Source organism: Pomacea canaliculata, linkage group LG8 (assembly GCF_003073045.1).
Source record: "Pomacea canaliculata isolate SZHN2017 linkage group LG8, ASM307304v1, whole genome shotgun sequence".
Lineage (NCBI taxonomy): Eukaryota > Metazoa > Mollusca > Gastropoda > Architaenioglossa > Ampullariidae > Pomacea > Pomacea canaliculata.
Window position 1 is genome coordinate 2,638,553 of NC_037597.1, and position 17,522 is coordinate 2,656,074.

The 17,522-nt window shown below is 38.6% G+C and overlaps 2 protein-coding genes across 4 annotated transcripts in view; one reads left to right on the forward strand and one right to left on the reverse strand.

Moving 5' to 3' along the window:
- Positions 1 to 12,164, forward strand: part of LOC112570259 (E3 ubiquitin-protein ligase UBR2-like) — a 38,054-nt gene extending 25,890 nt beyond the window's left edge. For all 3 annotated transcript variants that reach the window (XM_025248638.1, XM_025248635.1, XM_025248636.1), the window contains 12 exons: positions 1,271 to 1,382; positions 2,666 to 2,726; positions 4,785 to 4,872; positions 5,327 to 5,479; positions 5,820 to 6,074; positions 6,456 to 6,537; positions 7,059 to 7,192; positions 7,533 to 7,638; positions 8,548 to 8,685; positions 9,090 to 9,260; positions 10,099 to 10,200; positions 11,079 to 12,164. In XM_025248638.1, coding sequence (XP_025104423.1) covers positions 1,271 to 1,382; positions 2,666 to 2,726; positions 4,785 to 4,872; positions 5,327 to 5,479; positions 5,820 to 6,074; positions 6,456 to 6,537; positions 7,059 to 7,192; positions 7,533 to 7,638; positions 8,548 to 8,685; positions 9,090 to 9,260; positions 10,099 to 10,200; positions 11,079 to 11,226 — 1,550 coding nt within the window. In that variant the 3' untranslated portion in view covers positions 11,227 to 12,164. The remainder of the gene's footprint in view (positions 1 to 1,270; positions 1,383 to 2,665; positions 2,727 to 4,784; positions 4,873 to 5,326; positions 5,480 to 5,819; positions 6,075 to 6,455; positions 6,538 to 7,058; positions 7,193 to 7,532; positions 7,639 to 8,547; positions 8,686 to 9,089; positions 9,261 to 10,098; positions 10,201 to 11,078) is intronic.
- A 2,477-nt stretch (positions 12,165 to 14,641) lies between these two features.
- Positions 14,642 to 16,951, reverse strand: LOC112570260. Its single transcript, XM_025248639.1, has 2 exons — positions 16,445 to 16,951; positions 14,642 to 15,385 (listed from the first exon to the last, which is right to left on the reverse strand). The coding sequence occupies exons 1-2, from the start codon at positions 16,506 to 16,508 to the stop codon at positions 15,006 to 15,008; spliced, it is 444 nt and encodes a 147-aa protein (XP_025104424.1). The 5' UTR covers positions 16,509 to 16,951; the 3' UTR covers positions 14,642 to 15,005.
- Between the last annotated feature and the right edge of the window lie 571 nt (positions 16,952 to 17,522).

Genomic DNA, 17,522 nt, shown 5'->3' on the forward strand with positions numbered 1-17,522 from the left:
TCTAGAACAAAAGATCTTCTGTTTGAAAGTCACTTTTGCATGTTGTGGCATTTTGATTCCGTTAATTTGAACTTCATTACAGATCTCAAAGAAAAAGGACTGTTTTGCTTTTATTCTCAGGTGAAGAATGAAAATTGCAGATGAACATGATTGTAGCAAGAAAACTTTCCATCAGATATTTTTCGGAGGACTCGCAAAGAAAGAATAAAAGTCCTTCACCCTTGTGCAGATTAATTGAAACAAATCCAGAAAACAGCAAGCAATCAGTTTTTTCAAGTTTTTTGTAATAATAATATTAATACACTCAGATCAGTTCGCTTTTTTAGCAGCAACGATGAGATTTGGTATTGAATCTACCAGTTTTGAGCGGTCTTGCTAGATTTTAGGGTCTTTGTAGCACATGTTTATAGTCCTGAATCAGCTTTTCCATAGTAGTACAATTCATTCCATGCAGTTCTGTTTGCAAATAGACCACAAGTTCTAAATGGGGTTAAGGTCAGGAGAGTTTCCACTGGTCTGAAGGAATTTTCTGCCGACTTGCAAGAGGCACCTTTGAATGACTGATGAACTAATTACTGTTCCTTTAGTTCTCATATCATATTGTAAGGCATCCCTAATTTTTCTAGGATATTTTACTCTTTCCCTGATGAAGTAGGTGTCATCTCTCCATGGTTTTCCTCTTTCTGTCATATTTGCTGGCCCACTTTGGCTCAGCTGATCCTGTTTCATTCCTCATTTGATGACTAAACTGACACCAACAGTCTTGGCTATTTCTCTGTTGGTCTTTCCACTGTGCTCATGTGAAATCACAATACTTGCATGCTTTCTGGGTGTAACATCCACATTAGAAGGCATCTGGTTTGGAAATGACCAGATATACTGTTTATTTAAAAATATAACACAATCACTTATGACACTAAACATTATCATTATTGCATCATCCCTGAAAGTTTTGGCTCCACATTACAAAGTAAATATACTGTCATGGAATAAAAACAAACACAGATAAATTATGTATATAGCCAAGCTTAATAGAACAGCTTAAGTAAACATGATAAAATGACCAAGTAGAGTTTGTTTCAAGTAATTTGCACAAGGCATTATCTGGTTTTGATTCATAAAAATCTGTAATGAACCACTTAGAGTTCATGTTGCCTAACTCAGTCGTACTTTTCAGTCAGTAAGTAAGGAATTAATTCTCTATTCCATCTTTTAAAAAAATGGTTTTATTTGAATTAAAAAAAAGTCATGGTCCCATTTTTTTGTGCAGATTTTTTCTTGATGTTACAACCTTGTCCTATTTCATCAATATCACGGATGATGGCAGAGAGTGTTGCCCGCAACTTTCAACTACTATGGGATTATGTGAATGATTATTCCAGGTTTGTATTGAGAGAATGTAATGGTGTTGCGTATAGGATGGTCTTCCAACTATGTCATGATCAAGTATTGGATTGTCACAAATTATACTTGTGTCAATATATGCAGTTTTTCATACTACATCACATGCAGTAAGGGTAGTAACCAACATTTATGTCAGCAGATTTTCTGTCTCCTCAAGTCAGGTCAAATAGATTATCATTCCTTCATTTGTCCCATAATTGTTAACAGTTGTTGTGGGAAGCACAGGACAGACATTGCAGCTGACACAGCATGTCATTTAAGGCCTGTCTTGAGCAGTGGATGTCGTCTGTTTTTTCATCCTATGGCAATGACACCTGTTATTAGGTCTTCCATCAGTTGTTTTTCCACTACTTGCAGTCAGTCACAGACCAATAGGTTGATCCACTCCAGTGTGCATACCAAGCCACCAGGTCAGTGGAGGATGTGGTTGCCCTTGGACTTTGCACTTTGTCATCTGGACACTCCATTCATATATGCTAGAGTGCTTTATGTGGCTTGTGCTTTCAAGACCCTTATCCTACAAAAGCTGTGGAAAGCTAGTCTTGTTAAAAGAGTATCATTCTGTTAGTCATTGGATGCTTTCTGTTAAGCATCAAGATGTCATGCTCAGCAATAAGGTGTCTGCCTCCAGAATCCTGAATACTGGTGTTCCTCAGGAATGTGTTCTCTCCCCTCTCCTTTTCACTTTGTTTACTAACACGTGCACCTCTGATGATCTTGTCATCAAATTCTCTGATGATGCAAGTGTTACTAACCTCACTTCTGGAGACAGAATGGTTTACAGGGATGAAGGTGTGTTGGTAACGACTTAAGTCTGAATATGCAAAACATGAAGGGAACTGGTGTTGGGGTTTTTTTTTGTTTTTTTTTTGGACTGTACCAGTTGATACAATTGTATGAAGATATTCTTGTTCTCATATTTCTCAATGAGGCAGAAAAAATGTTGAATGCATCCAGTTGCTGTTGATGTAAGGATTATCTGTGTAGGAATCTCTCCCTACACATTACATCATGCTTTAAGGTTTAAAGGGCCAAGTATATAGATATATGCCTGGCTGCATATCACTGAAATGCTGTAGTTAACAATTTCACTGTACATTTTCATAATAAACAAAAGTACAACATGCAGGTAAGTACCTTTTAAATTTAGTTATTGTGTCTGAAACAATTTTAATCATTTTGTACTTGTTGTAAAGAGAACACATTTTAGCATGAATATGTGAATCATTGTAATAGATTATTTATTTATTTTTCTTTTTAGCGTCTGTTTCTCAGATGGGCTTCAGGAGATGATGCAGAAGTTTGCCAAAGATGTGTATGTTGTAAGTATTTCTGCTCAATATTTGGAAGACCCGTCACAGATAAAGTTTTGGTGATTTGAAGAGCTCACGATACCATGAAATAAATAGTTTAAAGGGGTTTCCAGTCACTTAATCCCCAGACACTTCATCCCCGACACTTAATCCCCGACACTTAACCCCCTAGACTTTTAATCCCTAAGCACTTAATCCCCAGACACTTAATCCCCGACACTTAACCCCCTAGACTTTTAATCCCTAAGCACTTAATCCCTAGACACTTAATCCTTAAACTAAATCCTTAACTAAAAAAATTATGAAGTCAGCGAAAAATTTAATTGAAATTCAAATTCAAATCATGCTTTTAACTTCAACGTCATTTGAACATCTACAACATTAGTTAAAGTTCATATAAACTAGTAAATTTAATGTTCTTCAACAATATATACAGTATGTACGTATGCTCGAAGTAGGATAGAAGTTCCGGCATGCGATCATGTGGCATTGACTCTGCAAGCAATTCGAAGGAATCGACAATGTCTTCTTCACGTACATAGGCAAGTGCTGGGAGGCATCTGACCATTCCACGTCACTCGTTGTCTTCGTCTTCGTCATCGTCACTTCTCATACCCAGTTCAGTGACTTTGCATAATACCGCCTGACTTAAGTGACAGTAACATCCCGTTACTCTACATGACTGAAACTTCTCTCGAAAAGCGGTCATCGCAGCTTTCTCAAAGTCTGTTACTATTGTCTCTGGAGCTGCATTAGGCATTAGCTCTCTAACTGCATCCAACAATCTATTATAGGTTGCACTTGATTTATAAAGGATTAAGTGTCTGGGTATTAAGTGTCGGGGATGAAGTGTCGGGGATGAAGTGCTTAGGGATTAAAAGTCTAGGGGATGAAGTGTCGGGGATTAAGTGTCGGGGATGAAGTGTCTGGGGATTAAGTGACCGGACACCGTTTAAAGGAGATGGAGACTGTTAGAAAGTCATTTATGAGTCTTAAGTTGTACAGCAGGGCGAGAACTAAGAGGGAGGTACAATTTGTACTTGGTAGTAAATCTGATGGTATTGTTGACATTTCTCTGTGGACTTCTGTGAGAAGATACCTATTGTTATCTTTGATAACCAAAGCTTTGAGCTGTTATGGTAAGGGCCTCCATCGGTTGTGCCATTTTCTCCATTTCTTCAGGATCCATTTTTCCTTTGCTGTCTTCAACCCTTGCTAATCTCATTGTTTTTTGTACCTGGTTGCTGCTTTTTGATTGCTTTTCCTTTCTCATTTCAAGGCCCTCCTTTGGTCCTAGAGGTCTAGAATATCATTTGTGACCCAGGGTTGTCTTGACTTGTACACTCAGTCACTTCCAACCATTCTGTTATCTAGCTACTGCCAATCGCTACCTAGCTAGTACATGATGGACAGGTGGTCACTGACGCTGCTGCCCACTGTACCCCCCTTTCTTCCTCCCTCATACCTGTAACCACAACAGGGGTAAGAGGTGCCACCAAGTCAGGTTTTCTATTCACAACCTGTGTCCGTCTTGGTAGCAGTAAAGTTGAATGTGATTGTTCCATGCTAGGGCTTGCAATTAAAGAACTTAACATGTTTGCTTGACTTGTATAGGAAGCAAAAGTGTGACACCACTGCTGTAGCCCTATTCCCAGTTCTGACAGCTGGTCCATGTGTTTGGGACACTCTCCACCCTGCCCCTCCACCAGACTGCCTCATTTGATGGTTTCAAGAAGCTCTTTCTTTAAAAGAACAAAGTATTTGCAAGGATCTCACCTCAACAGCCCAAAGAACTGTTCCATGGGATGATCATGCTATAAAGTCTCCTAGTATTACTACATCCTCGAGAATTGTTAACAAGCCCAACTAAAAACAAAGCAGCCTCAATCCACCGACTGTGAACATTGTTTCTGACATGACTGTAAGAAAGTTGTCTAGCTAGAAATTTGAAGAGAAAAGTTCTGATTGTTATAGTCATTATTTAAGTGCATCGGGTTTTGACTTGCTTTTTCAATTCAAACAGAGGAGACCTAGTATTTCTGTTAATTTTATATATCTGTTGTACAGTTTGGACTTGGAGTAAAACCAGATGATGAAAACCCTCGTGTGCCTATTATGGTTTGGAACACTTGTGCCTTCACTATTATGGCATGTGGTAAGGCAGTATTCTTTATTACCGATATCTACTGTAATTATACACAGGAGTGTTCATTTTTGCATCTTATTACAAAATGCCTTTAATATGACTAAGAAAAAATAATCCTGCAGTTAGTAAGTGTATATAAGGACAAAATGCACTGTGATGCATAGGTCTGATGACAGTGTCATTGACCAGGTTCTTATTTGTGGAATGGATTATGCGATTTCAGCACAACTACTAGTGTGTGTACTTCTTGATGAGCAGAAAAAGAGATAGGGTTTGGGTCAGGTAACATGAGTTAGAATAAGAGGGTTTTACAACACAGGCCATGAGTACATTAGTCAGACAACAGCTTCTTTCACTTCTTGTTTGATATTATTTTCTTTGAAGTTATAAACAGTCGGACCCTTATCTAAGGCTCTGCCATTGAGTTAAGCAACCATGTCATGACATTGCTTTGTAATTACAGAACAAGATCTGGCAGCTGAGGGTCAAGGTGTCTTTGGGTCGCTGTCAGAACGACAGAGTTCATTGCTGGGGGTACTGGTACGGTTTGCAGCTGTGGTTAGCCAGGTTGTGCCTGCAGAGACTGTGCGGGAGCACTGTGTACGCCTTCTTTCCTGTGAGTTAATAAATCTGTGTTTTGGTCGCTAGATTTAAGGTGTAGCTCAAGCTGAAATGATCAAGAAAGGAATCTGATGTACTAGTGTGCAATTCAGTGTTTCTGTATTAAAAGGGTAAAATAGCTACATAAATTCTAGTTCACATAATATCTTGCCACCATTTTCAGTTAAACACCTTGTAGTTCTTTCAGCAGAAGTTTAGCATCAACTTTCATTAGGTGAAAATTTAAAGGTAATCAATATATTTAACAAACAAGTATAAAATCGTTTGTATATGTGATGTCAAATTTTGGAATTTTATTTCCTATGATGACAATAATTGTTTGCATAATGTTACAGTGCTGATACCAGAAAAAGTGGAGTGTCTAGTGTATGACACAGAGTGCCTGCTGGATGTGGACATGTTCCACTATCTGGTTGCTTTGACGATGACACTACCCTTCCTGCATGCAGACGGGGCAGCTAAGCAAGCACAGTCCAAGCAACCCATGGGCTGGCTTCCTATGGGGGGCCTTAATGATCAACATGCCCTCACTCTGGTCTTCCTGGTTCACCTCACCCAGATCCTTCTGTCTTTCAATGAACCACCTCAGGGTTTGTTATAGCTGCTGTCACTTAGCTGATTAAGATGCTCCATAAATTAACATTAGATACTCCAAATCTTACTTTTTTCTATTTTATGCATAGAATCCAAAATTTAGCTTTACAGATGCTGATGGGAAAGAAAGTCTGGCTTCAACAGATTTATTTTCAACAATCTTAGTTAAAGACAGTCCTAAAATTGTGTTGTACGCTGTTTCTGTATAACTTTTATTTAAACAGATTTAAGGCCTAAAAGTGTTTAAAACTAGAAATTTGTTGTACAGCTGGCCCCAGGACAACTTTAGTTGGGATATAAGTTGATGTCCTAGAGCTAGTGAATGTGTTTGGGCTGGAAAATGCACAGTAAAAGACACCACTGAAACCATTTAACAGATTCGATGGAAACAGAAGCAGAGCTAGAGACGGAAGGACAAGCTTTGCTGGAAATCTATAGCCATTTACGTTCTGATGCTGGGTAGGTACAATCAGATCTTTATCTTACACTGGCCCTTGGTGTGATTGAGGTTGACACCTTTTTGTCTTCTGTGTTTTGTTATTCCTAGCATTGTTTTAGGATTGTTTCGTGCAAGTTCTTTGTTTTTCTGTGATTGTTCTCTTTTGATGAGGAGATTAATTTTATTTAATTAAACATATCAGCATGTCATGGCTTGTGATCTTTACCATATCTCTATGTTCAATTTTGGATCATGATTTTATCTTATTTTAAGTACTGAGCTTGGGTTCATTGGTGGAGAACTACACTGTGCAAGCAAACTTCTCTTCCTTTCTTCTGCTCCTTCTGCTGAACATTTTTCCTAGTCTCGTATCAACATATTTAAAAAAAAGTTTCTTACTTGCATCTTATAGTTATGCTCACGAATGTAAATTTTAAAGCAAAGCATTTCTCTCTCTAAAAATGAAATATCAGAAATGATCAAAGAGAGTTTGAATGTGTGCATGCGTACTCATGCATGGTGTATATGTGGATGTGTGCAGCCTGGAACACACAGAAATGCCATCTGCCTGGCAGCTGATGAGCCACATTCGAGATGCTTGCCTTCCTTTCCTACGTTGTGCTGCTATCTTCTATCACCATCTTACTGGTGTGGTCGCGCCTGTATCGCTCCATGGTAAGTGAAACAGTCTTTAACACATATATAGGAGAAAAATCTGATACCATCCCTTCATCCTCTAGTATGATGCAGCAGCACTGAGCTCCTACCACTAGATAACTGTGCCATCATTGCTTTTACTGTTCTACCCAACTGCTCAACTATACTCTTTGTATGATTTTTTTTTTCTATGTGGATTGTTTCTAGTGTATCATCAGGCAGACTGAAGAGATGGCAAGAGCCAGAATGCAGCAGATAAGATGCTGTTTATAAAACAACTCTTTAGATTATTCCTGTGCATTTGTTATTTTCACTGAGCAATCTTCTTGTTGCTGAATTTCTGTCTTGTCTTTTATAGCAGACAAAGACAACCAGGAGTTCTTTCACTTGTGTAACTACCTAGCTCTTCCCAAGGACATCTCACAGCTTTTCAAGGGTCAACATACCAGTGCTTTGGTAAAGAGGTCTGTGGATTTGATAACATTCCTAGAGAAAGCTTTGTCAGTCAGAGTTACAATCTGAATCTTAGTTGTCAGTCTGAGTAACAGTCTGAGTTTGACTTAGTTGTCATCTGAGTTAACTGATGGTCCCTGCGTATAGAATAATGCTTGTGAATTTACAGACCAAGTATTACTTTCATTTCTTTTGATACACATGTTTGTTTATCAGTAAGGTGAGAAAAGAATGAAAATGAACTAAGGATACAGTATAAAAGGCGAATATATCATGACATTTGAAAAAAAATAAAATAGCAGTTGCCTTTCCATTAAGACCATGCATGCAAGCTTGCTGAAAGGACATTACAATATATTCTACATATTCTATACCACAGTTTCTTTCTGCATTGAACACATTTTGAATTTAATGTTGCTTTTTTTTTTTTTTCGCCATGTTAGGTGACTACTTCCCCTTAGTTGTGCATATTTTATAATTGTTGATTTACAGTGACAGCCTCATTTAAGAACAATGTTTTCTAATTTGTATGCAAATCCCTGATTAAAAATAGCTGGCCAGCATGCCTCTTGTATTTTCTAATCTGTTCATTGACCCACTTTCAGGTGATTTACTGCATAAAAAGTATCATGCTCTGGGAAATATTTAGATAAAGATTTTAAAAAACATTCAGTCATGGATTACATCCATTTTGAGAGGGCATTTATTGAAGAGAAACAACTGTTTACAATAGGTTTAGAGTGTTGGAAGTTTCATATTAGAAGCACCACACAACAAAAATCTATGGTATTCATCACATTATAATTTATGTTAATTTATATTTCATTTGTTTCTCGGAAAATAGTGATTTGCACAACTAATGAGCTATAACTCTACTTTGTAAAAAACCCAACATCTCATTTTATTCTGTATTTCTTTAGTTGGTGCTGTAGCCGCACCATGCGAGAGAGGTTGTCACCTAGCAGTACTCTCTTGGTTCGTTATCCACGAACCATTAATCACCTAATACAGCTACCCAGAGACTACAGTGAGCTCATTAATGAAGCGTCATCGTTTACGTGAGTACTATGGCAAGCTTTATCCTTTTCCCAAACTTTTTTTTCATTTGCGGTAAAACAGTATCAATAAACTTTCTGTTTTTTTCAAAGAAGCCCTTGATGATTTTTCTATAAAATTCACCACTCACAGAGCCTCAAGGCAACCTCAGCAACATGTTTCTATGCTTTTTTGCCATATCTTTCTTTAATATGTGTTTTGTCAGGTTATTTTTATCTCCTTTGAATTAACCATAGCGCAAAGCACATTAACATTCACAGGTATTTAAAACAAGGAATTTTGACTTCCTTAACTGGCCCATGTAGAACAGTATTTGCTGAGGTTCATATGGTTTGTAATGTGTACATATTTGAAGTTTGATGGAATAGGAAATATGAAAAGACCTGGTGTCATGTTGATTTTTCAGGTGTCCTAAATCAGAGGCAGATGATAGTCGAGCTCCTACTCGTTGTCTGGTATGTGGAGTTATGCTGTGCTCACAAAGTTACTGTTGCCAAGAGGAAATTGATGGGACTGTTGTAGGTGCAGCCACCCAGCATTCCATGGTGTGTGGTGCTGGCACAGGCATTTTCCTCAGGTACATGTTAACAGTGCGGCCCTGTGCTCCTCAAGGAGTAACAAGGATTAAATTCAACATGTTAACAGCATGTCTATTTGTATTTGTCTCACTCCTTTTTCTCTTTTCACCAACTTTTATCTTTTTCTTCTTTGTAATATTTTTGCTGTGCAACACACTTCGTCCTTAACCCACAGTTGCAAGATCACAGACATTTTTTTTCCCTCGTTGATTAGAGACTTTACTGATATATCTTGTTGAGAAATTGAGCTTCATCCATGATTTTTAGAAACACATTTTGAATAAGTTTTCTAAAAAGAAGTTAAAGATTACTTTTACAAATTAGTTTTTTTTATCCAGCACATGCACTTTTGTGTTGTGTTACTAGTTTATTAGGTCTAGTGTAACTATTTAGGGATAACTATTAGATAATAGTTTAAATGTTGGTTATGATAATAAAGAACTTGTCATATTTGTAGAGCAGCATAAAAGATATGATCACCTAATTTAAATTCAAGCAGTAAGAAGTATTTCTTGTGCCACTCCCCATATATATGTGCCACCTGTGAAACGTTTTTGCCATTTCAGTCTGAACCAGTTTGTAGATTGTATAAATTTTTTTACCCCCAAGGAAATTATTTCCATTCTCACCACTAGAAGAGCTCCTTACAAAAGACAGTGCTAGATGTGTACTGACGACAGCAACAATGTAGTCAGTGAAGATACTCATTCTTTTCAGTTTTATATAACTAAATCTGTTTTACAAGAATGAAAAAAAAAAAAAAATTTCAGCAATAATAAAAATAACTAATAATAGTGAAGTAAGATTATAACAATAAGACAAATATATAATTACTAGGGTGCGAGATTGCCAGATCCTGCTGCTTGCTGGAAGAACAAAAGGTTGTTTTCTACCAGCACCTTACCTGGACTCCTATGGTGAAACAGATCAAGGCTTGAGGTAATTTTGTTTTTAAATGTTTATTGTGTAGCAACTAGGACTGATTGTCTTCATCTTTCCATGTACATGTGAGAGTTGGATCCTGACAACAGATGTGCAAAAGACAATACAGGCCATGCAGATGATGCTGCATGAAGATTCTTCCCACAGGATTCTTATAAAGATTTTTGCCAGCCCTTACAAAGACCTTATTGGAAGTATTGAGAAAGTGTGAGGAGTTATTTGACTAAGTAAAGATCTCCAGGCAGAGAGGAAGTATTATGCTCTGATGGTTGAGAGGTATAAAGCTCTCTCCTGTTGAGCAGGTTACTGGAAGCCAGTGGTCAGAGGGGAAAGGGGTTTGAATCCATGCACATCCTACAAGGATGAAGCTAGATATAAACAGGTTACATTTCCTTCAAGTTGACTGGAGGGTTGAGTAATGTACAACTTAAACAGTTGTGTAGGTCTCAAAAGGCCAGCTCTCTTTGCAATAAAAGGAAAAAAAGCTGAGTAAACCCTTACAGCAAATCGTTAACATGGCAGTCAACAAGATAAAACCAGAGAATACAATAAAAGCATGATACAATAACTCTTTCGCGCTGTGTTTATGTGTATTTAGTGGCTTGTAAATTTGTGTTAGTACTTTATTGTTGTAAACAACTATTTTGGATTTTTTTGTCATATCCGAGCTGAATTAAGTCTTTATGTTATTTTTTTTTAGAAAATAATTTGCAGATTCTTTAATCAAGAAAAGTATATGTTGACGACCAATATTGCAAAAACCTGTTTGTTAACACTACTGAGAATATTTTTGAGAGAGAGATAAATAGACAAATGTGAAACATGGCAGATTTGTTTTCAGTATTAGTTAACCCCTAATCTTATTTCTTCATCAGGCGGGGCAATCCCCTCACCCTCAGTCAGGAGCAGTATGACAACATCCAGAAAATCTGGTTCCAGCATAATATACCACAGACCATTAGTCGCCACCTCAACCAAGAGTCCAACGCAGGATTTCTTACCATTGAATGGAACAACCTCTAAGCTGAATCTCACAATGTGAGATTTCATATCTATATCTTTGCTTAATTTGTTTGAAATATGGGTGATATTCTAATGGACTTTCATTCCTATACCTTCTGCACAGTGTGAAAGACCACTTCTGCTAACTTCATCATCAGACACAAATAACCAGTTTCTTGAAGAAAAGTTATCTGAACCACTTCGGAATAAATCATCTCAGGTTCTTATAAATGGAAAGCACTGTAATAAAGTGCACATTTTGAAGCAAAGTACAAGAAGCGTATCCGGTACAATATTCTTTGCTGACTTGTGACTTTGATGGCTGAAGCAAGGAAAGTTCCTACAAGTGCAACTTGTTAGAGTGGAGGAAGTGGTCTGCAGGTGAACCTTTGCCCTCAAGATAAAACTAGTAGCAATGTTGATGTGTGTGTGGTGACTGTATTTTCTTAAACAGTTTTCCCCCAAGCTTATAGATAAAACAGTAGTCTCTCCTCAGGTACATAGGATGGTTACATTCAAGTGACAAAAAAAAATGTATTGTTATCTTTTTGTTCCTTATTTGTTAATTTTCAAATTGTTGTCATGAATCCATTGTAAATCTTTCTGTATATACAGACAAGATTGTACAGTTTGTGTAGAGGCTACTTCTAGTAGGAGTTATTTGTACAGACATAGAAACTGTCATGTTAATGAAGCCTATATGTCAACCTGTCTTCTCCATTGCAGCACTGGGATGCAAACAAGATCTTTATGAACATATTTATCATTGTAACTTGGACTTATTATTGTATGCTTCACTGTATAAATGTAAGAAGAGCTACACCACATCCATATGTACAGTTTTGAAACTTTTGGAATAAACAGATGTGTCCAAGCGTTTCTCTTACAAAACGTTTTGTAGGTTTTGTTTTTGTGAATGCCTGTTCTTATTTTCATATGTGTGTCTTATAAAAAAAAAAGCGTTGATGTATGAACACTGTGATAAAGCATGTGGCCGAATACTTTTCTGTATTTTCTTCGTGTGAGACCTCACCTCGATGTCAGTCATTCAATCATGCCCCTAAGCACATTTGTTCAAGAAACATTTTGTTCTTTAAGCCACAAGTTGTTGTTAGGTATCTTGTACAGCTTTCACTGTTTTCCTTTGTTGTACTGCCATGTAAATAGACTAGCGCTCAGAGCATGTCCCTAATGTTGTGGTAGAGAACTATACAAATGTACATTTTTGTCCTCAAATCCTTTTCTTCTAAAATGAGGAAATACAGTTTTTAGATTTAACATTTTTAGTTCCAGCATTGCCTACAAGTTTTCTGATTCACTCATGCAATAATCGGTGTACCTATATACACATATAGATGAATGAGGTGTAGGCACTGCATTGCATTTGAAATATTTGTGGTAACTTTTACATCTGTCATCTACCTACCTGCAATGTATGCACATAACCGTAGAGATGATACACACTTGCTCTGTCATTGACTTTGTTTATTGTCTCTGTTTTCCACATCATGACGAGGGGGGATTACAAAACTGTGATGCTGAGGGCTTGTATGCTTACCGCTTAACATATTGGTAAATGAAAACATTTATTTGTAAGTAGTAGGATGGAGTCAAGTTATTGCGTATTGAAAGATTTCTAGACCTATGGCTAATGTCTATTAAATACTGGTATTTGTACAACTTATACACAGTTGTACTTCCTTAATACATCGACATGAATAATTGGCACCTATATCTATGTATCCGTTATATTACTTAGTCCTCTGAGTTATATATGTTTATGCTGGCGATGATGATAACAGTTGGTATAAGTATGTAGGTCTAAATATTTAGAAGTCATAATCTTGGCATTACATGATTAACATAACTTTTCATTTTCAATGCCTTTGCTATAAATTCGACTAGCTTGAATATAGTTATTTCATAATTACAAGACAAGTGGTTTGACGGTAGAGAAACATTAAATTGCTTTCTTTCATCTGCATATATATATAGGGCATTTAACGAGAAAATGATATTCATCTTCATAAACGTGAAGCTCTGAGGACACAGGTGAAATGAAATTTGTTTAAATGGTTGAAAGTAAAATTTCAAGAAAAAATTGTGTGCCTATTTGCCAGCTCACACCTTGCTTGCTTACTTTTGTATTTTTTCTTCTTTTTTTGTGGATCCAGATTTTGGTATTGTGTTGTATGGTGATAGGTCTAGTTTCATACGATTATCTGTGTCTAAGTCAGTAAGTAATTTCTAAGTAATGTGTTTTCTTACTAATTCTCACTTCCAGTTCAGGCCTATGCTTAACAAGCTGTGGTCAGGTCAGTAAACAGGAAGCTATCTGGTATGCAGCACTCACTGCATTAAAGACATAATCATAAATGTAGACTAAAGAGTTGAACTTTCGCTTTTTAACCAAAAGGCAAAAATCTATCCCTTTGAACTTTTCTTTCTCAACAGTACAAAGTATTTCTCAAAAATTGATCGCTTTCTGGGGAGTATCTGGTTGTAAGCTTTAACACAAAATATGAATTTGTTCAGAAATCAGATATCTTGGAAGTGACAGGAATGAGCACAAAATGAAGTAAGAATGCTTCAAAATGTGTACAAACCAAGCGCCTCCCAATAACACAGCAGATTTGATGAGTCTACAGACTGCAAGGCATGTGCAAGCCACGTCACGTGTTTATAAAGCCTCATCGAGAAAATATTTTTAATTTGGGTTCCAAGCGAGTGACTGCGTGGCTCTGGAAAGGGATAGAAGGTCATAGGTTAGCAGATTCCTGTATTGTAACTAGGCGCGGCTCCTCCAACCAGATGGCGTTGTTAAGCGATGTACACCCACTGTGGACTTTGATCTAGCTTGGACGAGATAGGAGTAGGCCAGGTTAACCTGTCTCACTGCTGACCTGGCTTGAAGGTGGCATCTTGTAGCTTGGACAAGATAGGAGAAGGCCAGGTTACCCTGTTCACTGCTGAGCTGGCTTGAAGGTGGCATCCGGATGTGCAAGGCAAGGTACTGGAATGGACAATAGGGTGAAAGTCTACTCAGCCTCTTGGATTGCCAGCTTTTGCAGGCCATGGGACCAGGCACCATTCTCCTGGATGACGATTAACGGCATCGTATCATTGAAGTCATTAGCGAGTTCATGCTGCTGTGTTTCCAGTATGGCCTGGTTATCGTGGACCATCATTCGCCGATTTCTAATCCTGCAGGATGTGTTGAGGTGCTGACTATTAGCCAAGAGTTGCACATGGTTTCCCAATGACTTCGAGGACATTGGTTCGGTCAACACGACAACGATTCATCAACTGCACGCGGACAAATGTGATTCAGGCTTTGCTTTTTGCGTACTGTGTTTGAAAAATGAGGCTGTGCCATTTTAAATCAGCAAGTTTTGCTGCTGAAGTTTACTCCACTTTCATTCTTTTAATAAACGAATAAAGTAGAAGTCTGCTTTATTGATTCGCTTCAACATAAAGTTACGAGTGACTTTGTAACAGGTCATTCAAATCTTTTGAATATGCAACCCAGAATTCACAAAATGGTGACATGGCTGAATAAAGACCTGGGCAAACGGCAATTTACCAGGTCTGTTTAAAAGGGACAGCAGTCAACAACTGCGCATAGACAAGAAACATGCAAGCGACGTGGTAGAGTTTGAAAACTGAAGTCGACATTTTAATACAAACATGCAGGAGGAATGAAGTCCATTGACTGATTGGAAACGCTTAGACTGTTTTATGTCTATGTCCCCGTTGAGGGAAAGGCTTCTTAGACAGAAAGCTGACAGCGACTTTCTTATCTAGAAATGGCGATTCCCCATTCTCCTCGAAAGAAAGCTTGTTTGTTTTGGCTGAATGAACTTTTCATCTGCCCACGTATCACCTGTGCCCGTCTGTTTGCGCTCTCGCCACTCCGAGTTGAAGTTTTGCTCATTTATTGACTGAAGTAACCCTTCCTCTGTGTCGGTGAGCCACTTGAATTTGTCCATCAGGATCGCTAACCTCGGGTGGTGCCGTCCGTTAGTAACCGCACGGGGATTGACTGGGGAAACGTCTTGCCAGATGGCTGGATGTACGAGTGGCGGGTATGTCTCAGATTTAGCCCCTGAAGACACTTGTTCAGGATATTGGTGGGATATCTGCTCAGCGGGACCCTCTAGCTGAGGAGGGGCCTCATCATCTGAAAAAAAAAAAAAGGGATAGAGGAAGAATGCTTTGTTAAAGCGACAGCTTCAGCTGACTAGTGGTTCACTGTATCTAGGACACAACGTGGGAGGCAATGCTCAACCCTTTCCTTCCTCCATTATATTATCTAATAAATCAGATACTTATCTCTGCTACACAGCTGAAAGGGCGGGGGCGGGGACAGTTTTCCAGCTATCGGCCTAACACACCTGGAACCTGCTGCTCCACAGGCGAGCTACAGATTACGGACACTCGTCACATGACGAGAAAGACATTTCGTACGGCGGAGGATGTAAACTACAGTGTACTTATGAAATGACCATTGCCAAATAGATGGCGATAGACCAGAAGTATTAAAATCCCGCAGAGCCAAGTTTGAATTCAAATATCCCCCAAATGAAAACCACGTAGACAGAACACTACTTTGTCTTTCTAAAGCTTCAAGTTTAGTTACACCTTCGAAACATTCGTTGTTAGTGTGAGGAAAGTTAATAACCGTCAACCGACATGGAACCTGACACCGGGGCTCGCGCTACAAACAATGAAGAGATTACAGACAAATATCTGTCGAGCAATTTCGAGTATTGACAAATTATTTTATAACCAAACTGCACTTGCAGCTATTCACTGGATTCACTGTTAATGAAGAAATATCGGTGCCCATGCCAAACATGCTACTTAATTCAAAGTGGTTAATCTCCAGTCTGTTGCAAATTACAAACATCACACCATATGTTAAAAATAAGTATGTATATTTTTTTAAAGCCCTATGAAGCTGTTCTGCAGCCCGTTATCCGAGCAGAACATTTGAGACATAAGAACGTAACAGCCATAAGATTTTTTTTTGTCGCAAGACACACACACACATAGATTCACAAACACACAGATTCACACACACACACACTTTATAAAATCACTGAGGCCTAAGTCACACTGTCAGCTTACAGGTCAGGGTATAAACTCCTGTCGGAGATGTTTGTTGCTCATCAACAGACTAAAGTTGGAGGGTGTGCTACGTGCTAAACCAGTTTCATGCTAATTTTTTCCGTCTTACCTTTCAAACACAGCGTCCAGGTAGCAAACATCGTTAGAAGCAGAGAGTTCCGTACACACGGCATCTTCACTGATGCGGAAAGAGAGTCGAGTATGTTTAAAACTCTCTAAATTCCGTGTATGAAGGCGTTCCACATCCCAGACCACACGGAACTGAGCTTCATAAACAGCTCTTCATATTTTTTGTCGACACTAGACTAACGGCACATCCCTGACGAGATGTGGCTGCTGCTCGGCAGTTAGCAGCGACTAGCCTGGCACGCGCTCAGGGTCGGCCTTTCTTGCACATCGCAAAATGTTGCAGAAGGCACCGAGACAACTCGTCCCACGACTGTTCATACTTTCCGCCTGGGATACACAAGACAGCCAGCTTGACAGACAGCATGAATGCCACCCGTTACTTTCTGCAGACCACAGAAGCGAATGGCAAGGGGCAAAATGCAAGAGGCTCTTGGGAAAATGTAAACCAGCACTGATTCTCCATTCATACCTTCACTCCTTCCCCTCCCCCCCCCCCTTCACCAGCAGCTGCTCTGCATAAATGGGGGACCTTATTTATTAGGGGAGGTAAAAACGGCGGAAGGAGAGAGCTGGGTGCCGCCTTCTTCATCCTGTTTTGTTAGACACGATGAACCACATTGATTAACCCTACGGCCTTTATGGGACCCTGGATCTTGACCTTTTACCAAAAAAATTTTTTTAAAAAGTTGAATGATTGATTATCCAGTCAGTAGACTGGTTGAGTAGACTGTTTGCTGAGATAAGTTTATTTGCTGGTGAACTGGTAAGAATGCGAACCCTGAGGGTAAACTGCGCAATACACAGCTGTCCATGCGGTAAAGATCCTACTACGCAGAGAAGGAATGAGAATGAAGGATAAAGCAGCGCTCATCCTTGATCCACTACATTGTGGAAAAGTGTGTGCTTACTATTATTTACCTTTTCTTTGTTGTTATTTTTCCTTATTCTCATTGGAAGTACAGAGTGTAGTGATGTAACAAAAATACTGACAGCTAGTGATTGCTTATGTTGATAACATGATTGTCTTTGTGACAATATTAAGTATTTTCCTTGAAACA

Coding starts and splice junctions, on each gene's coding strand:
- LOC112570260 (XM_025248639.1), bottom strand. CDS start 16,508: ATGCCGTGTGTACGGAACTCTCTGCTTCTAACGATGTTTGCTACCTGG. Junction 15,386..16,444: donor CTGGACGCTGTGTTTGAAAG/GTAAGACGGAAA, acceptor TTTTTTTTTCAG/ATGATGAGGCCCCTCCTCAG.